The 22,206-nt window shown below is 32.7% G+C and overlaps 2 protein-coding genes across 2 annotated transcripts in view; one reads left to right on the forward strand and one right to left on the reverse strand.

Annotated features, from left to right (window-relative positions):
* Window positions 1-3,809: 3,809 nt before the first annotated feature.
* Window positions 3,810-9,095, reverse strand: LOC132168887 (S-linalool synthase-like). Its single transcript, XM_059579969.1, has 12 exons — window positions 8,768-9,095; window positions 8,240-8,432; window positions 7,912-8,135; window positions 7,467-7,590; window positions 7,146-7,267; window positions 6,821-7,050; window positions 6,051-6,166; window positions 5,827-5,925; window positions 5,521-5,736; window positions 5,289-5,418; window positions 4,443-4,688; window positions 3,810-4,336 (listed from the first exon to the last, which is right to left on the reverse strand). The coding sequence occupies exons 1-12, from the start codon at window positions 9,093-9,095 to the stop codon at window positions 3,830-3,832; spliced, it is 2,535 nt and encodes an 844-aa protein (XP_059435952.1). The 3' UTR covers window positions 3,810-3,829.
* Window positions 9,096-20,951: 11,856 nt separating this feature from the next.
* LOC132168889 (uncharacterized) overlaps window positions 20,952-22,206 on the forward strand; it is a 27,448-nt gene continuing 26,193 nt past the window's right edge. The window contains exon 1 of the mRNA XM_059579972.1: window positions 20,952-21,022. The gene's annotated coding sequence lies outside the window, so the exon portion shown is untranslated. The remainder of the gene's footprint in view (window positions 21,023-22,206) is intronic.

A 22,206-nucleotide genomic window follows, 5' to 3' on the forward strand; every position in this document is an offset into this window, starting at 1 on the left:
TTTAGAACTATTTATATATTTATATTTATGAACTATTTTTATAATTTTTTAGGAACTATTTATATTTATGAACTATTTTTATTGTAATGGATGTTTCTTTTGGTTGGTAGATTATTTAAATACTTGTTTTATTTTTTCTTTTTGGGTTTTGAATTGTTGTAGTAAGGGGGTATTTCTTGTGCATGTTGGTTTGTTTAAATACTTGTTTTTATTTTTTTAATGTTTTCTTTATGTAACTAATTTAAAATGATTTTTAGGGCATTTTAAAAAATTGAATTTTTATTTCTAACGCCTAGGCAAAAATATTGATTTTTTAGGATTTTTGGGCTTTTTTAGGTTTTTTTTTTTGGAACAATCACAACAAAGCCCAGTTAATTTGGACAAAAATACTAATAGATTTTTTTCAAAAGTGGGCCAACTATATTTAAAAAAAAAAAAAGAAAAAAAAAAAGAAAAAGAAAAAAGGGGGCTTATTTTAGGCTCAATACATAAATAAGCCAAAAAAACAATTTTCTTAAGAAACCGGTTACCAGACCGAGTACAAACTGGAACTAGCCGGTAACCGGGACCCCGGTTTACCGGTACTTGGTTTCGGCTCCGGTTGCCCAAAACTAAAAATTGGGGTATCCCAGTTCCAGTCCCTAAGTTTAGCCAAAAACTAAAAAATCAAACTAAATTGACACCCCTAAAATGAAGGAGCCTGGCGTACAGGGCCCAACAAAGAAAGTCGAGCACAATAAGGAGGTACATATATAAACGGATATACCTATATTTTTTATTATATATATATATATATATATATATATAATAATTGCAGTTGGCAAGAAATTTATGTCGACTAGCCATTATTGAGATATGTGTCGTAGACATATTATTTTTATTTTTATTTTTTGTCGTAGACATATTATTGAGTCAGAGGGAAGAGGGGTTGAGAGGGATCAAATGACCACCCCCTCTCAACCACCACTCATCAAGGGGAAAATTGCCATTAGCCAATCATCAGTTATCAGATATCAGAGCAAATGACTCAAGCGTGAGGTGGCGATGTCTTGATTTATTATTATTTTTTTTATTTTTTATTTTAGGGTTTCAGGCTTTACGGGTACCCGGTTCCGGCTCTAGTTGCCCAAAACCAATAATCGGAATACTCCTGTTCTGATCCCTAATTTTGGCCAAAAACTAAAAAATCAAACTAGATTGACACCCCTATAATGAAGGGGCCTGGCGAATAGGGCCCAACAAAGAAACTCGAGCACTAAGGAGGTACATATATACATATATATATATATATATATATATATATATATAATTGCAGTTGGCAAGAAATTTATGTCTACTAGCCCTTATTGAGATATGTGTCGTAGACATATTATTTTTATTTTTATTTTTTGTCGTAGACATATTATTGAGTCAGAGGGAAGAGGGGTTGAGAGGGGCAAATGACCACCCCCCTCTCAACCACCACTCATCAAGGGCAAAATTGCCAGTAGCCACTCATCAGACATCAGTTATCAGATATCAGAGCAAATGACTCAAGCGTGAGGTGGCGATGTCTTGATTTATTATTATTATTATTTTTATTTTTTATTTTGGGGTTTCAGGCTTTAGGTTAGACGAGAAGTAGAAGCTGATGTGAGATATCCTTTTACTACTTCTACTAAATGCACCGTTTCATTTTTGTTGTTAAGAACGCACTGTTTTTACCTTAACCCAAGAGCATGTTTAGAATTGCGTTTGAGAAATAGAGTTTTTAAGTTAAAAAATATTTTTTGGCAAAAGTTTCATTTTTAAGCTTTTGTCAAAAATGCGTTTTGACTATTTTTAAGCTTTTTAGACCCTTAAAATCACTTTTAATTTTTTTACCAAACGAGTATTTTTTCCTTTAAACGAACTTTTTGAGTGTTAACCACACTTTTAAGCACCTCAAATGCAATTCCAAATAGAATACTCGCAAGCTATCAACACACTGTTTTAAAAAGTTGTCCGATTGCTTCTTTTTTTTTTTCTTTTTTTTTTCAACGGATCACTATGAGTCCAGTTTACATATTTTTGTTATAATTATATATGTAAACATTGTCCGACCCTGGTTACTTAATTAGAACCTGTTTAAGATTGCGTTTGAGAAATAGAGCTTTTAAGTCAAAAAGAGTTTTCAAATAAAAGCTTCATTTTTATGCTTTTGCCAAAAGTGCATTTTGGCCATTTTTAAGCTTTTTGAACCCTTAAAAGCGTTTTTAATTTTTTTACCAAACGAATATTTTTTTCTTTAAACAGAGTTTTTGAGTATTAAAAGCACTTTTAGGCTCCTTAAACGCAATCCCAAACGGACCTTTAGTATATATGAAATTGAAATTGTGAAACTATTGTCAAATTTAATGCTTTTTTTTACCCTAAAAATTTGTCAAACAATAATTATTTCTTTAAATTTGCTTAAAATCCAGTCAGTCGACAAATCAAAGTAACTAGCTTTTTTTTTTTTTTAATAAAATCATCTATGTATATTTTTATATTTAGATTACTTTTTAATAATTAACTTTTGATGAAAGATATATTTTTCGTTACATATTTTAATTGTATGAAATATATAATTATAGCTACCGAAGATCATCGAAAACAACAATGGTTCTAATGAGTAAATTAACGCTAGGCATGCTAAAATAAAGTATAAAATACATTTATATGTTTTAAATAATAATTAAAATTTCTTGAAATGTTTATTTATTTTATTATTTATATTTTTGATTAATTTTTTTTGAATTTTTTTTTTTAATCTCAATCAGGCTGAACAAAAATTCTGACTCGGCCACTATTTTGAATTGTACGTACCCTACAAATCGAAGTGCTACCGACATTTCTTTATCAACTTTTTGCAAGTGATGTTGGTTGTGTAACACCAACCACCAACAGTCTTTAAATAAGCTTGGTTGTATTTTGTCGTACGTTAAGTGTTGTGCATGCAGTTTTGCTTGTTCTACAGCTGTCCCACAGGACAGATATAATCACAACCAAACAATATTCATTTGTCACAAAATCTTAAGGGTAATTGCTTTTTGTCCCCACGAACTAAAGTGTTTTTTTGACACTTTTCTCTTATTTTAAGAACTATCAACTATGACACCAGATTCCATCAAATTACCATCTTATGACAAAAAGCCTCATTCCATCAGTTAAAGGAATTAAAATGTACAAGTCATGTGCCATTAAATTTTTTTTTTCCACTTTTGCCCTCACGTTAGACCGGAAAAATGACGCTTTTATACCCTCCTAAACCTTAATCCAACACATGAAAACAATTTAAAATGAGGGCAAAAGTGGAAGGAAAAAAAAATTAAAATGACACGTACATGACTTGCACATGACTGTTGACCGTCAATTTTAACCCCTTTGACTGATGGAACGGGGCTTTTTGTAGTCAGGTGTCATAGTTGATAGTTCATGAGAAAAAAATGCCAAGACGCTATAATTCATGGGACAAAAGATAATTACTCCAAATCTTAAGTAGTTCTGAGAAGTTTTCTTAAAGTATAACTGTAAAAGTTAGGTAAAATAACAAAATACACACACATTATATTCATACATTAATATTGAGATAGAAATTAAAATCTGGCAAAAGTAATATTATGCATTCACTGAATTTTGATACATCAACTATATATTGGAGTCTTATTTTGAGAAATTACATGCGGATAATATACATTTGGACCTGAAATTATTTTTATTGTCTTAATTTGCTAGAGTACAAAACAATCTCTTTCTTCTTCACTATCATATATAATTTTAATGAAAATAGAAATCATCACAGCCAGACTTTGGGTGGATCAGTAACGACTTAAGTGAAACAGAACCTAAATTTTGGCGGTATAAACATTTTCCCAGGTCCATAATCTGTTGAAGTAGACCAAGAAATTGGTCGTGTTGCAAAGCTTCTGCTCATGATGTAATATTGCTTGGAGGGGCGGTTGAAGTAGGAGTTGATTGTCGGATGTTCCTTCTTTGTTCCAGTTTGAAGATGCGGAAGAGGGATCAGAGGCTTCGAGTTTCCAACTTCAAGAGGAAGGTAGAATGCTTTATTTATGTCTTGAAGCATTTTTGTGTTGGAATCGTATCGATTGGTAGAGTTGAAGAACATCTGAAATACTTTCAAACAAGATAGATGGAGATGCTTGCATGGCTTCGGCAAATCACTATATCCATCCATAAGAACATGTTGGAGAAACTCTTTCTTCTTTTTATCGAGTATCTCTCTCACAAAAGCGATTGAGTCTTCAATGCCTGCCTCCGGGTTTTCTTGTAAGTAGAGCAAAACCGAGTTTACTTTCCCTTCATCTTTTTCCTTCTGTCGTTTTGCACTTGTCATTAGATCCCTTAGAATATAGTACTATAAGATTGCCGGAACCAAACCAACTATATATATATATATATATATATATAAAGTTAATTACCTGGTAGCTTTGTACGTCATTCAACAGACGAGCGATAAGCATGAGTAGTATTGTAATGCTTTCATACTGTTGTGGCCTTAGTTTGGAGATTGGTAAACTCGGGTTCAAGAAGCATGAAGCTGGAAGAACAAGGGTGTGTGTGGCTATCGACGTCATGCCAGTTTCAAGATACTCCTTCATTGAAGGTATGCTTCCAATTTTACCCCCCATGGATTCCGTAAACCACGAAGCAAACGTTTCATACCACTTCAATTCATACAAAACAAAACGACATTATTTGTCAGTTTATTAATAGATATGATATTTAATAGAAGGGTTAAATACTTAATACCCTTAGGGTTTCATTTCTTTACTTTTTCTCTTTTAGGGTTTGATTTTTATCACATGAGGTACCTGTGGTTTTGATAAAGACTAAATTGGTCATTCCGTCTATTGACCATTAGTTGACTTAACGTAAGTCCACATCATTGACAAGTAAACAAATTAAAATTCGACATTTAGTATAAGTGGTCACGTCATCAGTAATGATGTAGCTACCTAATTAAATTTTTTAATTTTTTTTTTAAAAATAAAAATTTAATTAGATGGCCACGTCGTCACTGATGACTTGGCCACTTATACCAAGTGTCAAATTTTAATTAGTCCACGTGTCAATAACGTGGACTTCCGTTAAGTCAACTAATTATCAATGGAAAGAATGACCAATTTGGTCTTTATCAAAACCACAGGTACTTCTTGTGATAAAAATCAAACCCTAAGAAAAAAAAAAAAAAAAAATGAAACCCTAAGGAAATATTAGGTATTTAACTCTTAATAGAATTGACGAATTTGTAGGTGTGGGCTTACTAGATCTTGAAGATTGTTTATTATGTCACGTCCTTGTTGTTGGAGGTATTGTGTTGCAATTTCACTTACAAGATTATCAAGGGCATCAAAGATAATCTTACTATGGCCGCTCAAACCCTTACCATCCCATCTGTTATATATATATATTCAATGAGAGAAATAGTAATTAATTAGAGGCAAAATGATGTTGTTCGATATTTTTGGGTAAAAATAAAATAAAATTGCTACCTACCTTTGAACTGCATCAGTGAGATCCTTCAACTGAATTAGAGAACCTTCCATGTCAAAGAAGTCATCAGCCACTGTAATAACTATTGCACTCTTTGCGACCATCATTCGTATTTGAGAATTGTAAGGCAAGGAAGTGCTGGAGGCAATAGCAAAGTAGCAATACGTAGTTTTCTCTCGACCAAATCCCATATCACTAAGACCCCAATCCTTGGACCACCTGTCTCGAAAAAGAAAGACATCGATTGTGGAGAAATTTGCGCATTAATTTATATATATTAATAAATCTATTTTGAAAGTATAGGTATACCTTTTCAGTTCCTCAAGTTCATTCTTGTATACTGACTGCCTAAATTCATAGTTTTGCATGGCAAGAAGTATAATTTCACCATTATGAGGGAGTGATAACCTGAGTTCAAAAGATCTGTTAGTGGGTGTAGAAATACTTTGATCTCTCTCTCTCTCTCTCTCTCTCTCTTTCTCTCTCTCTCTGCGGAAAGGACAGTAAATATTAAATTACAGTTGTTTATATACCTATGGAGAGAAGCCTTTCCCATCCAGAGAACATTGGAGTCCTTTTCTTCAATCCACATCCTATGTTCCAGGTGATCCAGTCGAGCAAACCATGGAAGACTCAACTCATGCTCAATCTAAGAGCATATTAATTAATTTGCAGTAAGAACGTAATGGTATTTCTTCTTTTATCTTTAAAACTAAAAGTATTGGCGAGTGCATGATTCACATAGCAATTCATTGAAATGTCACTTTAAAGATTTCATTTCAATTTTGTTGTTTTTGTTAGAAAAGTGATAGAAAACGGGAAATAGAAATGCTCTTAAGGTTAAGGTGCTCACGACATCGTCCACCAGATTATAATACATTTATATGCAAAGGGTTGCAACAAATATTTGTCCATGATATAATAGAGTGTTTGTTTACGTTGCAAAATGCAACCAAATCCTGAATTTTAGACCTATAGAGTAAGTGTTTGGACTATTATTGTTGGTAAAGGGTGCCATCAATGTGCCATTAGTGCCCTACAAATCACTACCATGCACAGTTGCAAGCGCGCGCACACACACACACACGTGGTCTGCATCCTTTGATTCGCACCGTACTAGAGTTTACACTACAAGTACAAGTATATATACCTAAGCATTGCTTTAAAGCAAATAGTTGATATGTGTTGGACATTTTAAATGCTAATTTGACTTCTTTTTTAAGTGAGATTCCCTTTCTTTCAAGGCTATTTAAAACATTCACAATTAACCTAATATATTATGTTAATAAAATGAATGAATTACCAATCTTGGCAAGTTTGATGATATAAAATGAGTTTGGTCTCTAGTTCCCACTGAAACAGTTTTCTCAAGTAATTTCTTTGAAAATGATCTAGCCTCCTGAAGGTCGTATTCTCCTGAAAACATGAGATCTGTAGCTCTATAGACATTAAACATTGCACTTGAGAAGTATCCATGGTTGTTTTCTATTTGATCTCGAATATCTTCATGTTGTAAGAACCAACAAAAGCTATCTGCACAAGCAAAAGATGCATATTTGGTTGAATTATGAATATATATGCACGACAACATTTGAAAGAAAATAAGAAAGCTAGGTTCGTTAACATACCCGACGGTAAAGCATACCCATGCATGCGCAGGAGCCGAAATGCTAACGAGTCTTTAAATAGAGCTTGCTGTGCTGCAACTAAATTGCTTGGTTTTGCCCATGATTCTTGATTCATGTAATTCCTGAATGGTTATTCAATAAAGTTATAGAAAAAAACAAAAAACAAAAAACAAAAAAACAAAAACAAAACAAAAAAGCAAAAAAAAAAAACAAATATCTTTCTTTCATGCACTATATATATATATATGTTAGGTTGGAGGGAAAACTGATTGATCGATTTCTTAAGCAAAGGATATATAAATGAAGGTGGGGTTTTGTTACCTGTAAACTTGTGCCAAAACCTTTTCCGTCTCTTCGATGAAACGCTCAGCCAGACCCAACCTGAATACTTGGTTGACCATGCAAAGCTTTATGAGCTCTTCATCCATGGGATACGTTGCTGGAACTGCCATAAAAATAATTAAACTTTTATCACAAAAAAGAAAAATAGATTGAAATTAAGGAGAAATTAGCAGTTAATATTAAATTACTACTTGTTTTAAAAGGTTAAGTTTATAAAAATAGTAAATTTAATTATTTAATTAATATTTTAACACTCACTGTAGAATATTTAATTGAAATAGGGTGACCAAGACAAAGTTTGTACATAACTTTTAGTTATGGTATCGTGCTAAGCGATCAGTTATCTTCAAAACTTAAACTTATAAAAAATAATAAATTTAATTATTTAATTAATAAAATCATAAAGGTAAAGAAGCCTTCTAACCTCCACCATCACATGATCTTTGAACAAGTGATAGTAGATAAGCCACGCAGTGTTTGTTTCCAGTGGCCATAAATGCAGATGCTGTGGCGGAGGGGGATTGGAACAAAGACCCATCGCTGCTCAAATGCTTGATTATATCATTTTCATCAATCTCATAAGCTGCAGGCAGTGCTTCAAGATATGAAAACAATGGCAAACTTTGGTACGTCTCCGCATCTTTCTCCCTACAACGAAAGAAATCATGCAAATTAATTACGTTTCTTGTTTTTATCAAACATCATGCATAAACCAATCAAAACAAAATTAAAAGACAAACAAAGGATCCTACTTTTCAAGAATTTGTTGCCGCGTGTTGAATAGTTCTGAGATGACTCCGTTTGACCCAGGGAGGAAGACAAGCCGCACACCAACTGTACGTGCAAGTTCAACCATCCCTGGGAAAACGATGGCAAACCAGCGGGGAGCGTGGTTGTCCATTTCTTCAAGTAGCTTCTCGGTGTTTGCCTCAATAAATGCCAACCCTGAATTGAAAATAAGTTAAATTCCAATTAGTTTATCAAGTTAAAAAAATAAAAAATAAAAAGTAATTGGCAAAAACTTTTTTAAATGTAGGAAAAACTTTCAAAAAGTTCTCTCGCAATAGACTTCCGTACTGTTTCCTAAACTAAGTAAACTAAAGTGTTATCCTAAATCTTGGATAGCACTTTCTCTTTTGTGCGATTCTCACTGCCTATGTTTCTTCTGTGCCGCTCTCAACCCAATTAAAATAGCTACATTGAATTTTCATCGCATGCCTTTTTATTAAGAAAAAAAAAAATATTATGATATATATATATATTTCACAGCATGCATGTACCTTTTTCTACACATACTGTCCCGACATTCCACTTTTTGAGTGCAACAATGCAAGCAAGAGTTGCAGGAAGGCACTCATTGGTGGGCATGCCATGGGAATCAGAGTCTCCCCAATAGCCTTCATCCTTCTGGTTGTGAAGCACCCAATCCAAGCAATTCTTGAACATGGGTTGGGAAGGTTGGTGTGGATCTGGAATCATGGCTAACCATGCAGTGTCATAAGCAGAAGGAGAAATGAAGGAGTAGGGATCACAATTTGATGAGAACATCTTTTCCTTCATCTCATTAACTAGAGATTGGATTGAGGATTGTACTGATGATAAATCCATGATACCAAATTAAAGATAAGCTAGCTAGCCAAGGATCAATAGTAATTAGTTTATTGTATTATGAAATGGGTGTGAGTGAACATGAGCATGCAACGTATGCTTTTTATAATATCACACATGAACTGTTCTAAGAGATTCAAATGTTTGAAAATACCGTAAATACGGCTTTGTAAATTGCATGTGTTCACATAGGTGAGGCCGAATCATTGCAGACACGTAGGACCTAGTAACAGTAGAGTATTCAATTCACATTGAACACTTCAAAATTTCTCTCCACTAAACTCTAAAAATAGAGTCAAATATAATTTTGTTGATTTAGGTAACCACTTTTCAAAATCTGAACATCAAACTGACTGAATATTTCTTTACTTTAATTAAATATTGTTTCTTATTAATTAGTAAAACCAACTACCAATATGAAACTAAATATTGTAGTTTAATAGGTCGATCCCTAGATTACCTAGCATTTCCCTTTAACAGTAATAATCACCATAAATGGTGTGGCCAGTCCCTACGTACCTTGCACGTCACACCTTCTCATTTCACAATGGATTATCATGACGTTGGTTCTGGGCCATTCATTTGAATTAGAAAAAAGTGTTGGACATAGGGCAGCACATCTCAATCGGAATCCTGGAGCCACAATATATATATATATATATATATATTGTGAATCATGCCATGGGCATCACACATTCACACTCTCCCCAAACTCGCTTTCCTCGTGGTTCAATAGGTCGATCCCTAGATTAATTATACCTAGCATTCCCCTTTAACAATAATAATCACCATAAATGGCATGACCAGTCCCTACCTCGCACGTCACACCTTCTCATTTCACAATGGATTATCATGACGTTGGTTCTGGGCGCGCCGTTCATTTGAATTAGAAAAAAGTGTTGGACATATTGAAGTGAAATTTCAAGACAACGAAATTTGTAGGGACTGTTTGGAGAACGGTCGATCGAGAGATCCAAATCCTTTCAATGCATGTCCCTTTTTTGTTTTTTTAATTGAATAAGGAAAATGGTTATAGGGAGAGGATCTTTTCCGCTCCTACAAAGAAGGAGTGAACGATTCTAAAAACAAAAATGGGTTGAGTTTCCCAACAACAAATTTAAATAAAAAAATAACAAGAATATAACAAATGATAGGAATCCTTTTTTCCTGCTTAGTTGTATCACATGCATAATGATCCAAATCCGCAGACCCATGCCCAAATTTCAAATGCAAGGGTCCATTGAATAGACCTGTCTACATGTACCGTTATCCATGAAAATTATTGAACAAACAATATAATTGAAAATTTATTGAATTTCGTAAATTCAATAGTAAATTTACATGTATGAAATTGACGAGGATTCAATGTTTCTTATTCTATCTTTTAAAACAGTATCGAAGAAAAACAAATCTGACTTTTATTCTAATTTTAATTTTAATTGATCAAAGAATTTCATAGCGTCAAAAATTCTTGACAAGTGACAAGTGACAATGAAAGTCGGCGCCGGTTTTTGAGAAATTAATATATGTGTTTTCATGTGTCTCAAGGAGTAGTATTTTTATGCTTCAAGAATTTACAATTTTGAAAAGCAAGCACATTTTGGGTTCGTGTTTGATAAACGATTTTATTGTGGTCTTGGTTTGATATTGTAGCAAAAATTGATTGTAAAAAAAAGTAAGAATTTTTTTTTTTTTTTTTTTTTAAGTGAAAAAAGTAAGAATATTTGATATGGAAAACTGAAATAATTTTGTTTTGTACTAATTTTTTAATTTGAATAGTAATAAAAAGTGATTGATGTGATATAAAAAGTAAGAATGTTAGAAAAAAAAAAAAAAAAAAGTGAGATTTTTGTACCTTTGCCAAACCTTTACCAAACGATAATGTGATGGAGAAGGTCATCGCATTGCCTTCAGTATGATTTTTGATTAGTTAATTCCATCATTTTTCCTTTTTCTCAAATGGCCGGAGCCTTCATCCATATGCATATATAGGATAACACATTAATTAAATAAATATACCTATTAGGGACAACAAGCATTTGGCTCATTAGCGTCCAGATGATTAGCGGCGACATTAAAGTCGCCACTAATAAGGGTTTCATTAGTTGGAGTTTGTGTCGCCGCTAATATTAGATGCAAAAGAGTAAAAAATTGATATTAGTGTCAACTTTTTTGTTGACGCTAATAAGTTGCTGCTAATAACTTAGCAGGAATATTTTTTCCTTTGCAGGTCGTGGTGGAAAACTATAAACTATTAACGGCGACATTTGAACGTTCGTGCTAATGAGTGGTCAATAATAGCGACATATGAATATATGCCTTGTTGGAAGGGCTGCTCCTTGTTTGAAGCAACTTAAGTAATGTTACGATAGTTGACCGCATACTGGTAGTCTAGCTAAAAAATCTACCAAGAGAGAGAAAAGTAATAGGCAAAGGTGATTTGCCAGAAGTACTAGCGAGGAGCACTCCGATGCTTTAGTTGGTGGAGTATTCTTGAAGGGAGTGGAAAGTGATTAGGAAGAATAGTTAGTGTGTTTGGCAAAGGTCTTAAAAAAAGAGTGGACTAAAACTGTAGCAAATTTGATTGATGTAAGAAAAATAGAAAGAATGTTTTGTATGAAAAAAAAAAAAAAAAGTTTTGTAGTGATTTTTTTCTTTGAATGGTAATAAAAAGTGATTGATGTGATGTAAAAATTAAAAATGTTATAATTGATTTTGAAATGAATCTTCTAGGTCTTTGGGTTGAATCTAGTCCGATCCTTTGGCAAACAGTGCCAAAAATTTACCTGCTTACAATGGACTCCTATTTATAGGATAGAGGGTATAATAATCCACTAAAAAAAAAACTAATTCACGTTGTTTTTTAAATGAAGTGAACAGTGAAACTTTTTTTTCATGTCATATTTCGTAGGTCGCGTACGGTAGGGCCGAAAAGTTTTTAAGGTATAATACAGACACAACTTAAACCCAACTTTGACTTAACTTTTAGACTAAAATTTCTCTCTCTCTCTCTCTCTAGTTTAAGGCTCTCTCTCTCCTCCACAGGCAGTTTTTTTTTTTTTTTTTTTCTAAACTTAAGAGAAAAGTTGAGCTAAAGTTGAGTTTAAGTTGTGCCTTGGTCATTTTTTAATTTTTTTTGACGTCCCTTTTTTTTCTAAAGGACAAGAGTTTATCTGTTTATGTAATAATTTTTTTAAAAAAATGGTTGCTGATATTTTCTCAACAACCAAATAGTAAACAAAACCCCAATATAATGCCAGGCAATTTTTTTTTTTTTTTTTAATTTTTTAATATTAAAAAAAAAAAAATTAAACATGCCGGCGTTGTGTTTAACTTGACCCAATTGCATGTGTTCACATAGGTGGGGCCGAATCATGGCAGACACGTAGGACCTAGTAACAATATTAGAGTATTCAATTCACATTGAACTCTTCAAAATTTCTATACATTTAACTCTAAAAATAGAGTTAAATATAATTTTGTTGATTTAGCTAGCCACTTTTCAAAATCTAAACATTAAACTCTCTAAATATTTCTTTACACTAAATATTGTTTCTTATTAGTAAAACCAACTACCAATATGAAACTAACTTTATTGCCCAGTTGGTATGTATATATATATATATATATATATAAATTTATAAACTCTTTTGTTTTTCTTTTTAGCCCTACAAACAAAATTAAAAGTTTTAATTAAATTATCACTTATGTTAAAAGTTTAAGCTAATACAAATAGGTAATTTAATCATTTAATCAATACTTTAACATTATCTCTCACGTGTGGACTCAAACTCTATTTTAATATGTAAAATCTATAGAATATTATTTAATTGAAATAAGGGTAAACAATAGAGTCAAGGTTCAAACTCAACAAACACTCTAGAGTATGTCGCCAGTAGGTATAGCTCCTTAGGATTTTTACGTTGAACATTATTAAGAAATTTTCATCGAATCAATGGACCATAATTGAAGATAAATACTATATATGATAGACTGAAAGAAATAAAAATGAAGTTTATCATCCTATGATTGACTGCCAAAAATAGAGAAGATACTGAAGCAACATTTTTTTTTTAAAAAAAAAAATTATGAATAAGACATTAAAGAAATTTAAATTTCTTAGAGGACAGATTAAATGGAAAAATAAAAAATAAATAGACTAGTATGAATCCAAGTGCTCTACTAAGTCAAAAACATCATGCCAATTTGCTAATCAGCTAGACAATGAACTTCAACGTCTAAATTAATGTACAGGGCCCCTATGGTCCGGACGATAATATGCAAATCACCTTTTTTACCGTACCTAGTCACCAATCGACACATCATTACTTTAAGAAAAATGTAAAAAATAAAAATGAGCACAAATACACCAAATTAATCAAAGCCACCCCAACCCACCCACAACAAGGTTTGGCCAAACCCACACCCTTGAATCCGCACAGACCAGACCCACACCAAGGTCTGGCCAGACCCACGGCGTGGATCTCGCGTGGCTATTGTGACCCACGACAAAACCCACAGGTCGTGACCCTGACTCGCCTCAAAACCATTTTTTAATGTCTAAAATCAGTTTCTAATTCCTTAAAACTTGTTTATAATGTCTTAAACTGGTTTTTATATCAAATCTAAAATATCGTGGTGAAAAATTAGCCCTTTAAGAGATTTTATCAATTTAAATGTCAAATCAATCAAAGGCAGTAACTTGCGGGTCGGAGTAGCTGGTCTGGCCATACATTAATGTAACCAAAATTCTTTTATATGTTGACATCGATCTTGGCGTGATGTGTACGTTAATTCATGAACTTCTGTTACCCAAAAAGATTTATTTAAAAAAAAAAAAAAAAAAAAAAAATTGAAGACGAAACTAATGGAAATTAGAAAAAAAGAAAAAGGGTCTATTTGACTCATTTTTCTCCCTCTCGCTGTCGCACATCTTTTTCTCTGTTTTTATCTCTAGCTATCACGCGCAATTAGCTGTGTCTTTTTCTTGGCATTTTTTTAAAAGACCAAATACAAGTCACTGAAGTCAGTCAATGAAAAATTATTTTTTTAAGAAAATTATTTTTTCAGTGTTTGTTGTGTACTTACGAAAAATTACAAATATTTTTTTATATTTTAATTTAATTATATTACCTTATAAAAATCAAGTTTTATTCACAACATAAAAAATTTGAGCTCCGGAGTGGTTTAAGATTTGAGAATAAAAAGCTCATTATAATTTTTTTTTTTAAAAAAAAAGCAAAAATGTTTTTCATTAATTATTATTTTCTATTGCATCAAGTAATAAAAAGTACAAAATATATATAAATAGGAAAATACTAAGTATTCTTATAGTGTTTTCTTAACTGTGATGTGACTTTTAAAATTACTAAATGATTAAAAGTCAATAATGATAATCTCAAATTGAACAGTAATTTTAAAAGCTACATTACAGTTGAAAAAATACCAAAAGAACACTTAACATTTCTCATATATATATACTTTTTGGGACCACAAATGAAGCCTGAGAGAATTATGTCTATCACATATATGAACATTGGCAGTGTTTGCGAAAGGGCTGGGGCTGGCATTGTTCCAGGACTGGTACTGTAGCATATTTTTTAGGAATATGTGTTTGATTGGTTTTAATGAAAAGGTTTTGTGGAGAAAAGTGAAAAAATATATTTTATATGGAAAAATGTAAAAAAATTGTTTTGTAATGATTTTTTTATTTAAATAATAATAAAAAATGATTAATGTGGTATAAAAAGTAGAAATGTTATGATTAATTTTGAGATGAATTTTATTTTTTATTTTTTTGAGATTGAGGCTGGCCCTAGTACAGTGTCAGCCCAGGGCCATTGACAAACAGGGCCATTATGAACAAAAGGAATCAGGTTGGGCCTCAGCTGATGTCATCTTGATGAATATATACTTTTTGGGACCACAAATGAAGCCTGAGAGAACTTTGTCCATCACATATATGAACAAAAGTAGTCAGGCTGGGCCTCAGCTGATGTCATAGCTGATGTCATCTTGATGACAGCTGGCGTCTAGCGACGTAGCTGAGTCACAACCAATAAACGCACGTGTCCATAATTAATGGATAAATCAAAGTTATTTTCCAGGTTATGGTGATAACAGAGATCAAGTTGTTGGAGACTTTCAATATATTCCTTTGTGTCGTGCGTTTTTTAATTGGTTCAAGACTTTGCTATTCAGTTTTTTTTTTTTTTTTTTTTGGTTGAGCCGTAAAAAACCTCTTGTACTGTAATAAAGTTTTTGCAAAATAAAAATAAGGTCAAAGGGTTGTTAGTACGTTTATTCGTGAATAAAAAATATAATGAAAATTTGCCTCTAATTATCTATGAACTAGTATGTGTTGAGTGCGGTATGTGAGAAATGAGAGGGAGTGAGGATCGACAGAGAAAGAGACGTGAGAGAGGTGAGAGAGGGAGAGACGGGTATCTCTCTCTTGGTTTTTGCTATAGAGGCCTTGTGTGGAGGAAGGAGATAGACCATTCTTGTCCTCTCACCTTCTATTTAAGAGAATCAAAGTAAGATGTATATGTGTTATTAAGTGAGTGAGTGGTGACATATTGTAAATAGGTGTGAAATGGAGTGGGACCCATTAAGAGTATTTTCTGCCTAACACTTTGTAATTGGTGAATGTAATAAAGGTGTAGATGATATGTGGCATCTCACATTGTTTGAGTGAGAAAGATTATGTACTTATATAGAGTATGCTTTCTTTAAATGATATATACGAGGTTTTTTGGGGTAAACTTAATAACAAAACCGTGCAAGTTGAAGCCCAAAGCAAATAATACATCCTACTTACTTGGAACGAAGTGTTACATGATATATTTTGATATTTGTCTTATTTGTTAGTGTTAGCGTTATTTTTATGCAATCTTCATTCTATAGTCACTAGGCTAAGAGATATCTTTAGCCTTTATCTATGTAATGTGTGTTGTAAGTGCATTAGTAAGTATTGAGTCTCATATTAAAAAAGCAATATATATATATATATATATATATATAGTAATTAATATACTTAAGTGGACTTAAGTTTATTAGCTTAGGCTTTTGAGCTAAAGTGGTGTTCAATATATATATATTAATATATTCTTAGTAAAACTCCATAATCGATTATATTTTCAACAAGTAGTATCAGAGTTATGGTTAACTTTTAGCTTTCTAAGACAAGTATCTGAACGCGTCTAATTCAAGAGTTGTTGGACAACTCACACCAATGGCGGAGCACGGGTGCTGCAGTACCCCCAAAGATTTTTTTTAAAAAAAAAATTGCTGTTAGTCATATAGAGAAACTGAAAAATAAGAAGAAAAAAAAAACAAACAGAGAAAGAGGCAAGAGCGGCACCACACCTGCAGGAGAGAAAGTGGAAAGGTAAGAGAGAGAGAAAGTGAAAGAGAGATATTACTACTTACTAGATTAGTTTGGCTTTTTAGGGAGTTTGGGAGTTGTGGGCACATGGCCCATGGGCAGCAGTTGTTGCCTTGTTGGAGTGAGTGACGAGTGGCAATGTGTTTTTTTTTTTTTTTTTTTCTTTTTTCATAAAGTGGTCCAAATTCGGTAGGAACCCTAAGATTAAGTGGTTTTTTTATTTTAGATTATTGTAATTGACGATAAGTGTTATTAATTGACCCAAAATCATGTCTACAATTTAATTTGTTTTTATATTTCTTAACACAGAATAATGGCTCCTGCTCGAAACCCATGGCAGATAGGGGGTATGGGGACTGATATGGAAATTAAAAATACCCAATGCAGAAAATAATTTTCTTTGGAGAGTCTGCCATGAGATCCTTCCGACGAAGAGATGTTTGTTTCAACGCAAGATCCTCCCTGATGCCTCATGTCCTTTATGTTTTATAGAAGATGAAACCTGCCTTCATGCATTGTGGGACTGCCCTGCGGCACGGGATGCATGGGGTGGGAGTCTGAAGAAATTCCAGAAATACTCATGGAGCGGTCCAACATTTCGTCAGCTGGTGGAGGAAATTTTTATTAATTGTAATGAGGAGGAAATATGTTTTTTTGTGGGACTGGCTAAACGTTTATGGTTCTGACGGAACGAGGTTGTGCATGGGGGACCCTTCACTCACCCTACTGTTTTAGTCCAACAAGTTCTTTCTTTCCATCTAGAGTATACTGAGATTAATGCTATCGAACCTTGTCAACTCAGAGTGGAAACCACTCCCAGGTGGGAGGCTCCAGATCGGGGTGTTTGGAAATTGAATTGGGATGCGGCCTTATGTCCGAAGCGAGGCATAGCTGGGATGGGGGTGGTAATCCGAAATTCAGACGGGGAAGTAGTGGCTGTGAGATGCATAATAAAGACGGGGTTCACTGACCCTCTGGTTGTAGAAGCATGGGCAGGAGTCCAAGCGTTAATCTTCGGGAGAGAACTGGAGTTGAGTCACATTGTGCTCGAAGGCGATGCGAAGATAGTTGTGGATGCTCTTACCCATGCCGAATCTAATTGGAGCAAGATAGGCCATCAGATTGCAGATATGAAGATTTTGTTGGAAGCTTTTCCCCAATGGTCAGCTCGAGCAGTGGGACGTGCAGCTAATAACGCAGCTCATGTCATGGCCCGAATGGCTGTAAAGGAAAATATGGGGAGAACGTGGAGAGATGGTTACCCGGAATGTATTCATGATATTATTGTGAAGGAGCGGTTTACTCCTCCTTCTGATTGATTCAATAAAGTGACCATGATCTTATTCTCAAAAAAAAAAAAAAAAAATCACTCAACACAAGTTACACTTTTGATGTTAGTTTTCTAAGCTCGATTCCTAATCTAAGTGGAAAATTTAAGGTTATTAGAATTTAAATATTTAATTGGAAAGTTTGAAACATGAATTACTATTATATTATATTGTTCTTCATGGCTGTTAGTTACTAGCTGTTAGTTAAAATTGATATTGATTGAATGGATTGACTTATTTTAAAAAAATTATTGTCATCAATGGATTGATTTGAAAATATTTCTTCTTTTCTTAATGGAGATTAGCCTTTTCAGAATACGGTATTTTACTCTCTTATTTTTTGAAGTCTTCGAAAAATTAATTGAAAATTTGGTTTTGTATTACTATGCATCACGCAATCGGTGGTGACTTTTAAGATGGTATAAGTAAGGAATTTAGGATTAAGATGCAGTTCGGTCATAAACTTTACCTAATATGTCAATATAGCTGTAAAATAAACATTAATTTAATTTCATTATTAATTTGAATAATTGAATAAACTTTAATATTCGTATGATTGTTTATTTTGTTGTATAATGTTTATAAACTTTGATTGTCTCTTACGAGGTCGTGATTTAACTTGAAAATTTTAAGTTCATGAATCATGTCAAAGTTTAAAACTATATATTGATTCATTCTTCAAAAGGAAAGAAGCCAACATTTCGGAAAGTAATATGCCGTTGGATTTTCTGCCAAAACTTTAAATCCGAATGAACGTCATCTTAAATTTCCAAGGATTGAAGATGAAGAACATCCTTTTGAAACACAAGATATTCATTTTAAATCATCCAATGCTCTTTATATTTGGAGAGCATGACTCACAATAGTTATATTCAACATGAAAAACCTTTCATCGATATGTAAACTCTTTATTTTACGGCCTCCAATAAAAAATCAACACGTCATCTAAAAAATCAAATAAAATGATTAAACCAAAGTAAATAAAAACCATATTCAAATGAGAGACCATTGTACAACAATATTGTAGTTTTTCCACCCAATATTGTACGTGGGAGGAAAAACTATAAGAAGAAGAAATTCCGAGTAAATCAGCGACTGGTGGCTCTGGTGGTTTTAGTTGAAAGGCGTTTAGGGTGTTTAAATGGGGAAGACAAACGGTGAGGTCATGGGCAATGGGCAAGACAAACAATGAGGAATTTTCATGTCTAGTACTGTATTTTGTGTTTTAAACTGGGGTGGCAATCTCTAATTGAATGCTGTAAAATATGGGGTATAGCATTCTCAACGCATATTTAACTAAAAAACATATCTTTAAAAAAAAATTTATTTTAGGTACCCAATTTTTCAGAACACGTACATCAGGTTCATCATTTTTTTAACTATTTACTTTTACTTTTTCATTTAAAATCTTAGTTTTTATTTACTTTTCATATTCCTAAAAAAGAGAGAGAACAATATAATTTTTTTATTAATATAACTAAGGATTTGTTGTGCTACGTACAATGCTCACCAAATTTGCTAACCACTATCACGGTTCAACAATTCTTTAGTCATTTTGTTGAGCCGGATGTTGAGTATTTTTTGTTAGAAGGCTAACCAAAATAGTTTTTTTAGCTATTTTGTTAAACCCAACGCGAGTGCTCTTATGACAGCTCATCCGTATAAAAGGGGCTCTCATTTAACATGACTTAAGAGTTTGTTAAATAGTATTTTTTATAAATTTTTTTAAAAAGCCAAGTAAAGAGAATTCAATATGAATGCTTAATTAGTTTTTTAAACTTATATATTAATTTTTCTTCACTCTCTCGTCTACCAAGAACAAAGAAAGAATTAAAAAAAAAAAAAAAGTAATTAAAGTAGAAAAAAGATATAGAGAATTTAATATTTGATTTAAAAAAAAAAATGATTCTCCAAATTAGAAAAGTAATTTTTTTTTCTTTATATTTAACTTTTAAAATTGGATCTTTTGGGCCTATTTTAGGTATTAGGCCTACTATTTGGGCTTACTTTAGACTTTTTGCCATTTTTTAAAAACAATTAGGGCTTTTTTTTTACCCATTTTCAAATTTTGAATATATTTTCACTATTATTAACCCATTCTTTCAGGAAATTCATTCTTAATGAATATGATGCAACTACCTAAAGAATATTTGGAATAAGGAACAAGATTTTATAGCTTATCCCTTTGTATCTTAGAACATCGTGGCTTGAGTTGATGATTTTCCTAAGTAATCTGTAAAGCATTGGATTACAAATGTTTGTTTTCAACGTGGTCAAAAAAGAAGAAAAAAAAATACTGTATAACTGCAAGCAAAGTAGATACTAAAGGCAACAACATAAAAGAATCATACGACGGAAGAACGGTTTTTCCTTTAGATTTTGTGAACATTGAAGAAACAAATTATTAGGCACAAAACTTAATTAATTTATCAAACAAGGCAAAATAAATTAAAGAACCAATTATATATATATATATATATAACAGGGTGTTTGAAAATGCAAAAACTGGTAACCGTCTCAGGGTAGCCGGTTATTGGTTATTTTTAACCGCTTTTAAAAGCGGTTGGCCAGTTATAACCGACTAGCTTTACACCCCTAGTAAGAATTGATGCGTGAGGGTCTTTGTTGGATAGCTTAATTTACTGAGAACCACGCTTTCATATAGTGAAGGTCATTAATTTAAATTTCCTTGTCCTTTATTCCTCTCCTTGTGCTAACAAGTAAAAAAAATGAAATGACATGAGGTAATCGATAGAATAAAAATGTATTTTCTTGGACCTTGTTTGGCAAAAGCTTGGGACCTTTTTATTGTAATAGAAAGTGATTGATATGATATAAAATTTTGAAATTTTTGTATGGAAAAGTGAAAAAAAATTTGTTATGTAATGATTTTTTTATTTGAATAATAATAAAAATTGATTAATGTCGTATAAAAAATATGAATGTTAGATGGTTGAAAATTAAGTAGACTCTTTTTTTGGGCCTTTGCCAAACAAGGCCTCTGAGTCCCAAATCCTATCCTCACTGGTTCACAGTTCATACGATAAAAAGAGTGAAAACTCCGTGAGGCCCATTAGCGTACCGTTACGTGCTTCATTTTGATTGGAGAAGTCAAGCCACCGTCTGAAAGCAGGATCGTTCCAGAGCTCATCCAAATCAACCTCTTTCCCAAGATTTTTTTTTTATAAAAAAAAAAAATCTCGAAGTTTTCGGTGAGTAAATCTCAAAGTTATTCTGTCTCTTTGTTTGATTGTTTGTTTTTGTTTTGTTTTTTGTTTTTTTTTTAATAAATAATTGTTAAGATTAATTGGATGATCCGGTGAAGTCTGATATTCGTCCGCAACTCTGATATTGTTTATTTTTAATTGTAGAGAGCCTCCAAATTTAATTAACTGTCGTAACAAGAAGATTAGTACTAATGAATTCTGAAAGTGTTTTCATTGTTATAGAAATCAAAATAGCTATGCGTTTTAGCTCCAAAATCCAAAATGCTTCTTTCAAAGCAATACTCAGATAGTGGCTTACAGTCTTATGGCGATCACTGAAGTATTCGTTGTGTCTGCGATGAATTGTCAGTAATAGTAGAAATTTACGGATATGATACTGTTGTGAATATACTTTATGATCTGGGTCACAACATTGCAGTTATGTATATTGCATTATTTGAACATATGGTTCAAAAATCTTCAAGAACATGTAGTTTTAGTTGCTATAGTTTGACAAGTATAGTTTTGATGTGTAGTTAGAATTAGTCGTAGTCTGGGGCTAAAATATTTAGTGGGTGTGTGCAAGAATTAGTTGTTAAAACCCTGTCTCTTACATTAAATTGAAATGATGGGAAAAGGGTGTGCAATTTGCCCAATGTGATGCATGAAATTGAGGATAAGAAAGTTTTGGTTGATGTATAATGAATGAACACGAAAAGGAACATGACAAAGATCTGGGATTTCAACCCTTTTTGGTAGCCAATTAGTTAATTGAGGGAGGGGAAGGAAATTGGTTATTGAAAATCTTTCAAAAGCGCTTCGAGTAAATAATGGGCGAGAAATCCAGTTACAGATTACTCACTCTCTTTTGGACAATAAAGCTGGAGTTGTAACCAAAGCTTGTTTGAGTTGACTTCAGTTGAGTTACTTTGGCTGATTGAATGTGCTCATTCCTCTTACATGGTGATCCCCTTTAGACTGGTATATTTGGTTGCTCATTTGACTATTGCAGCTGAACCATATGAATACTGAACCACTGATTTTGAATGATGCAAATGGGTTGATAGGATCGGACGGAATAGCCATACTTTCTCTTAATTGTGTGATACAAAGAAGGCAGCGATGATTCTATACAAGAATTTTATCTGCTGCTAAAGCTCTTCTTATAAAAACATTTTTTTTGATAAGTT

Source organism: Corylus avellana, chromosome ca2 (genome assembly GCF_901000735.1).
Source record: "Corylus avellana chromosome ca2, CavTom2PMs-1.0".
In the NCBI taxonomy this organism is placed as follows: Eukaryota; Viridiplantae; Streptophyta; class Magnoliopsida; order Fagales; family Betulaceae; genus Corylus; species Corylus avellana.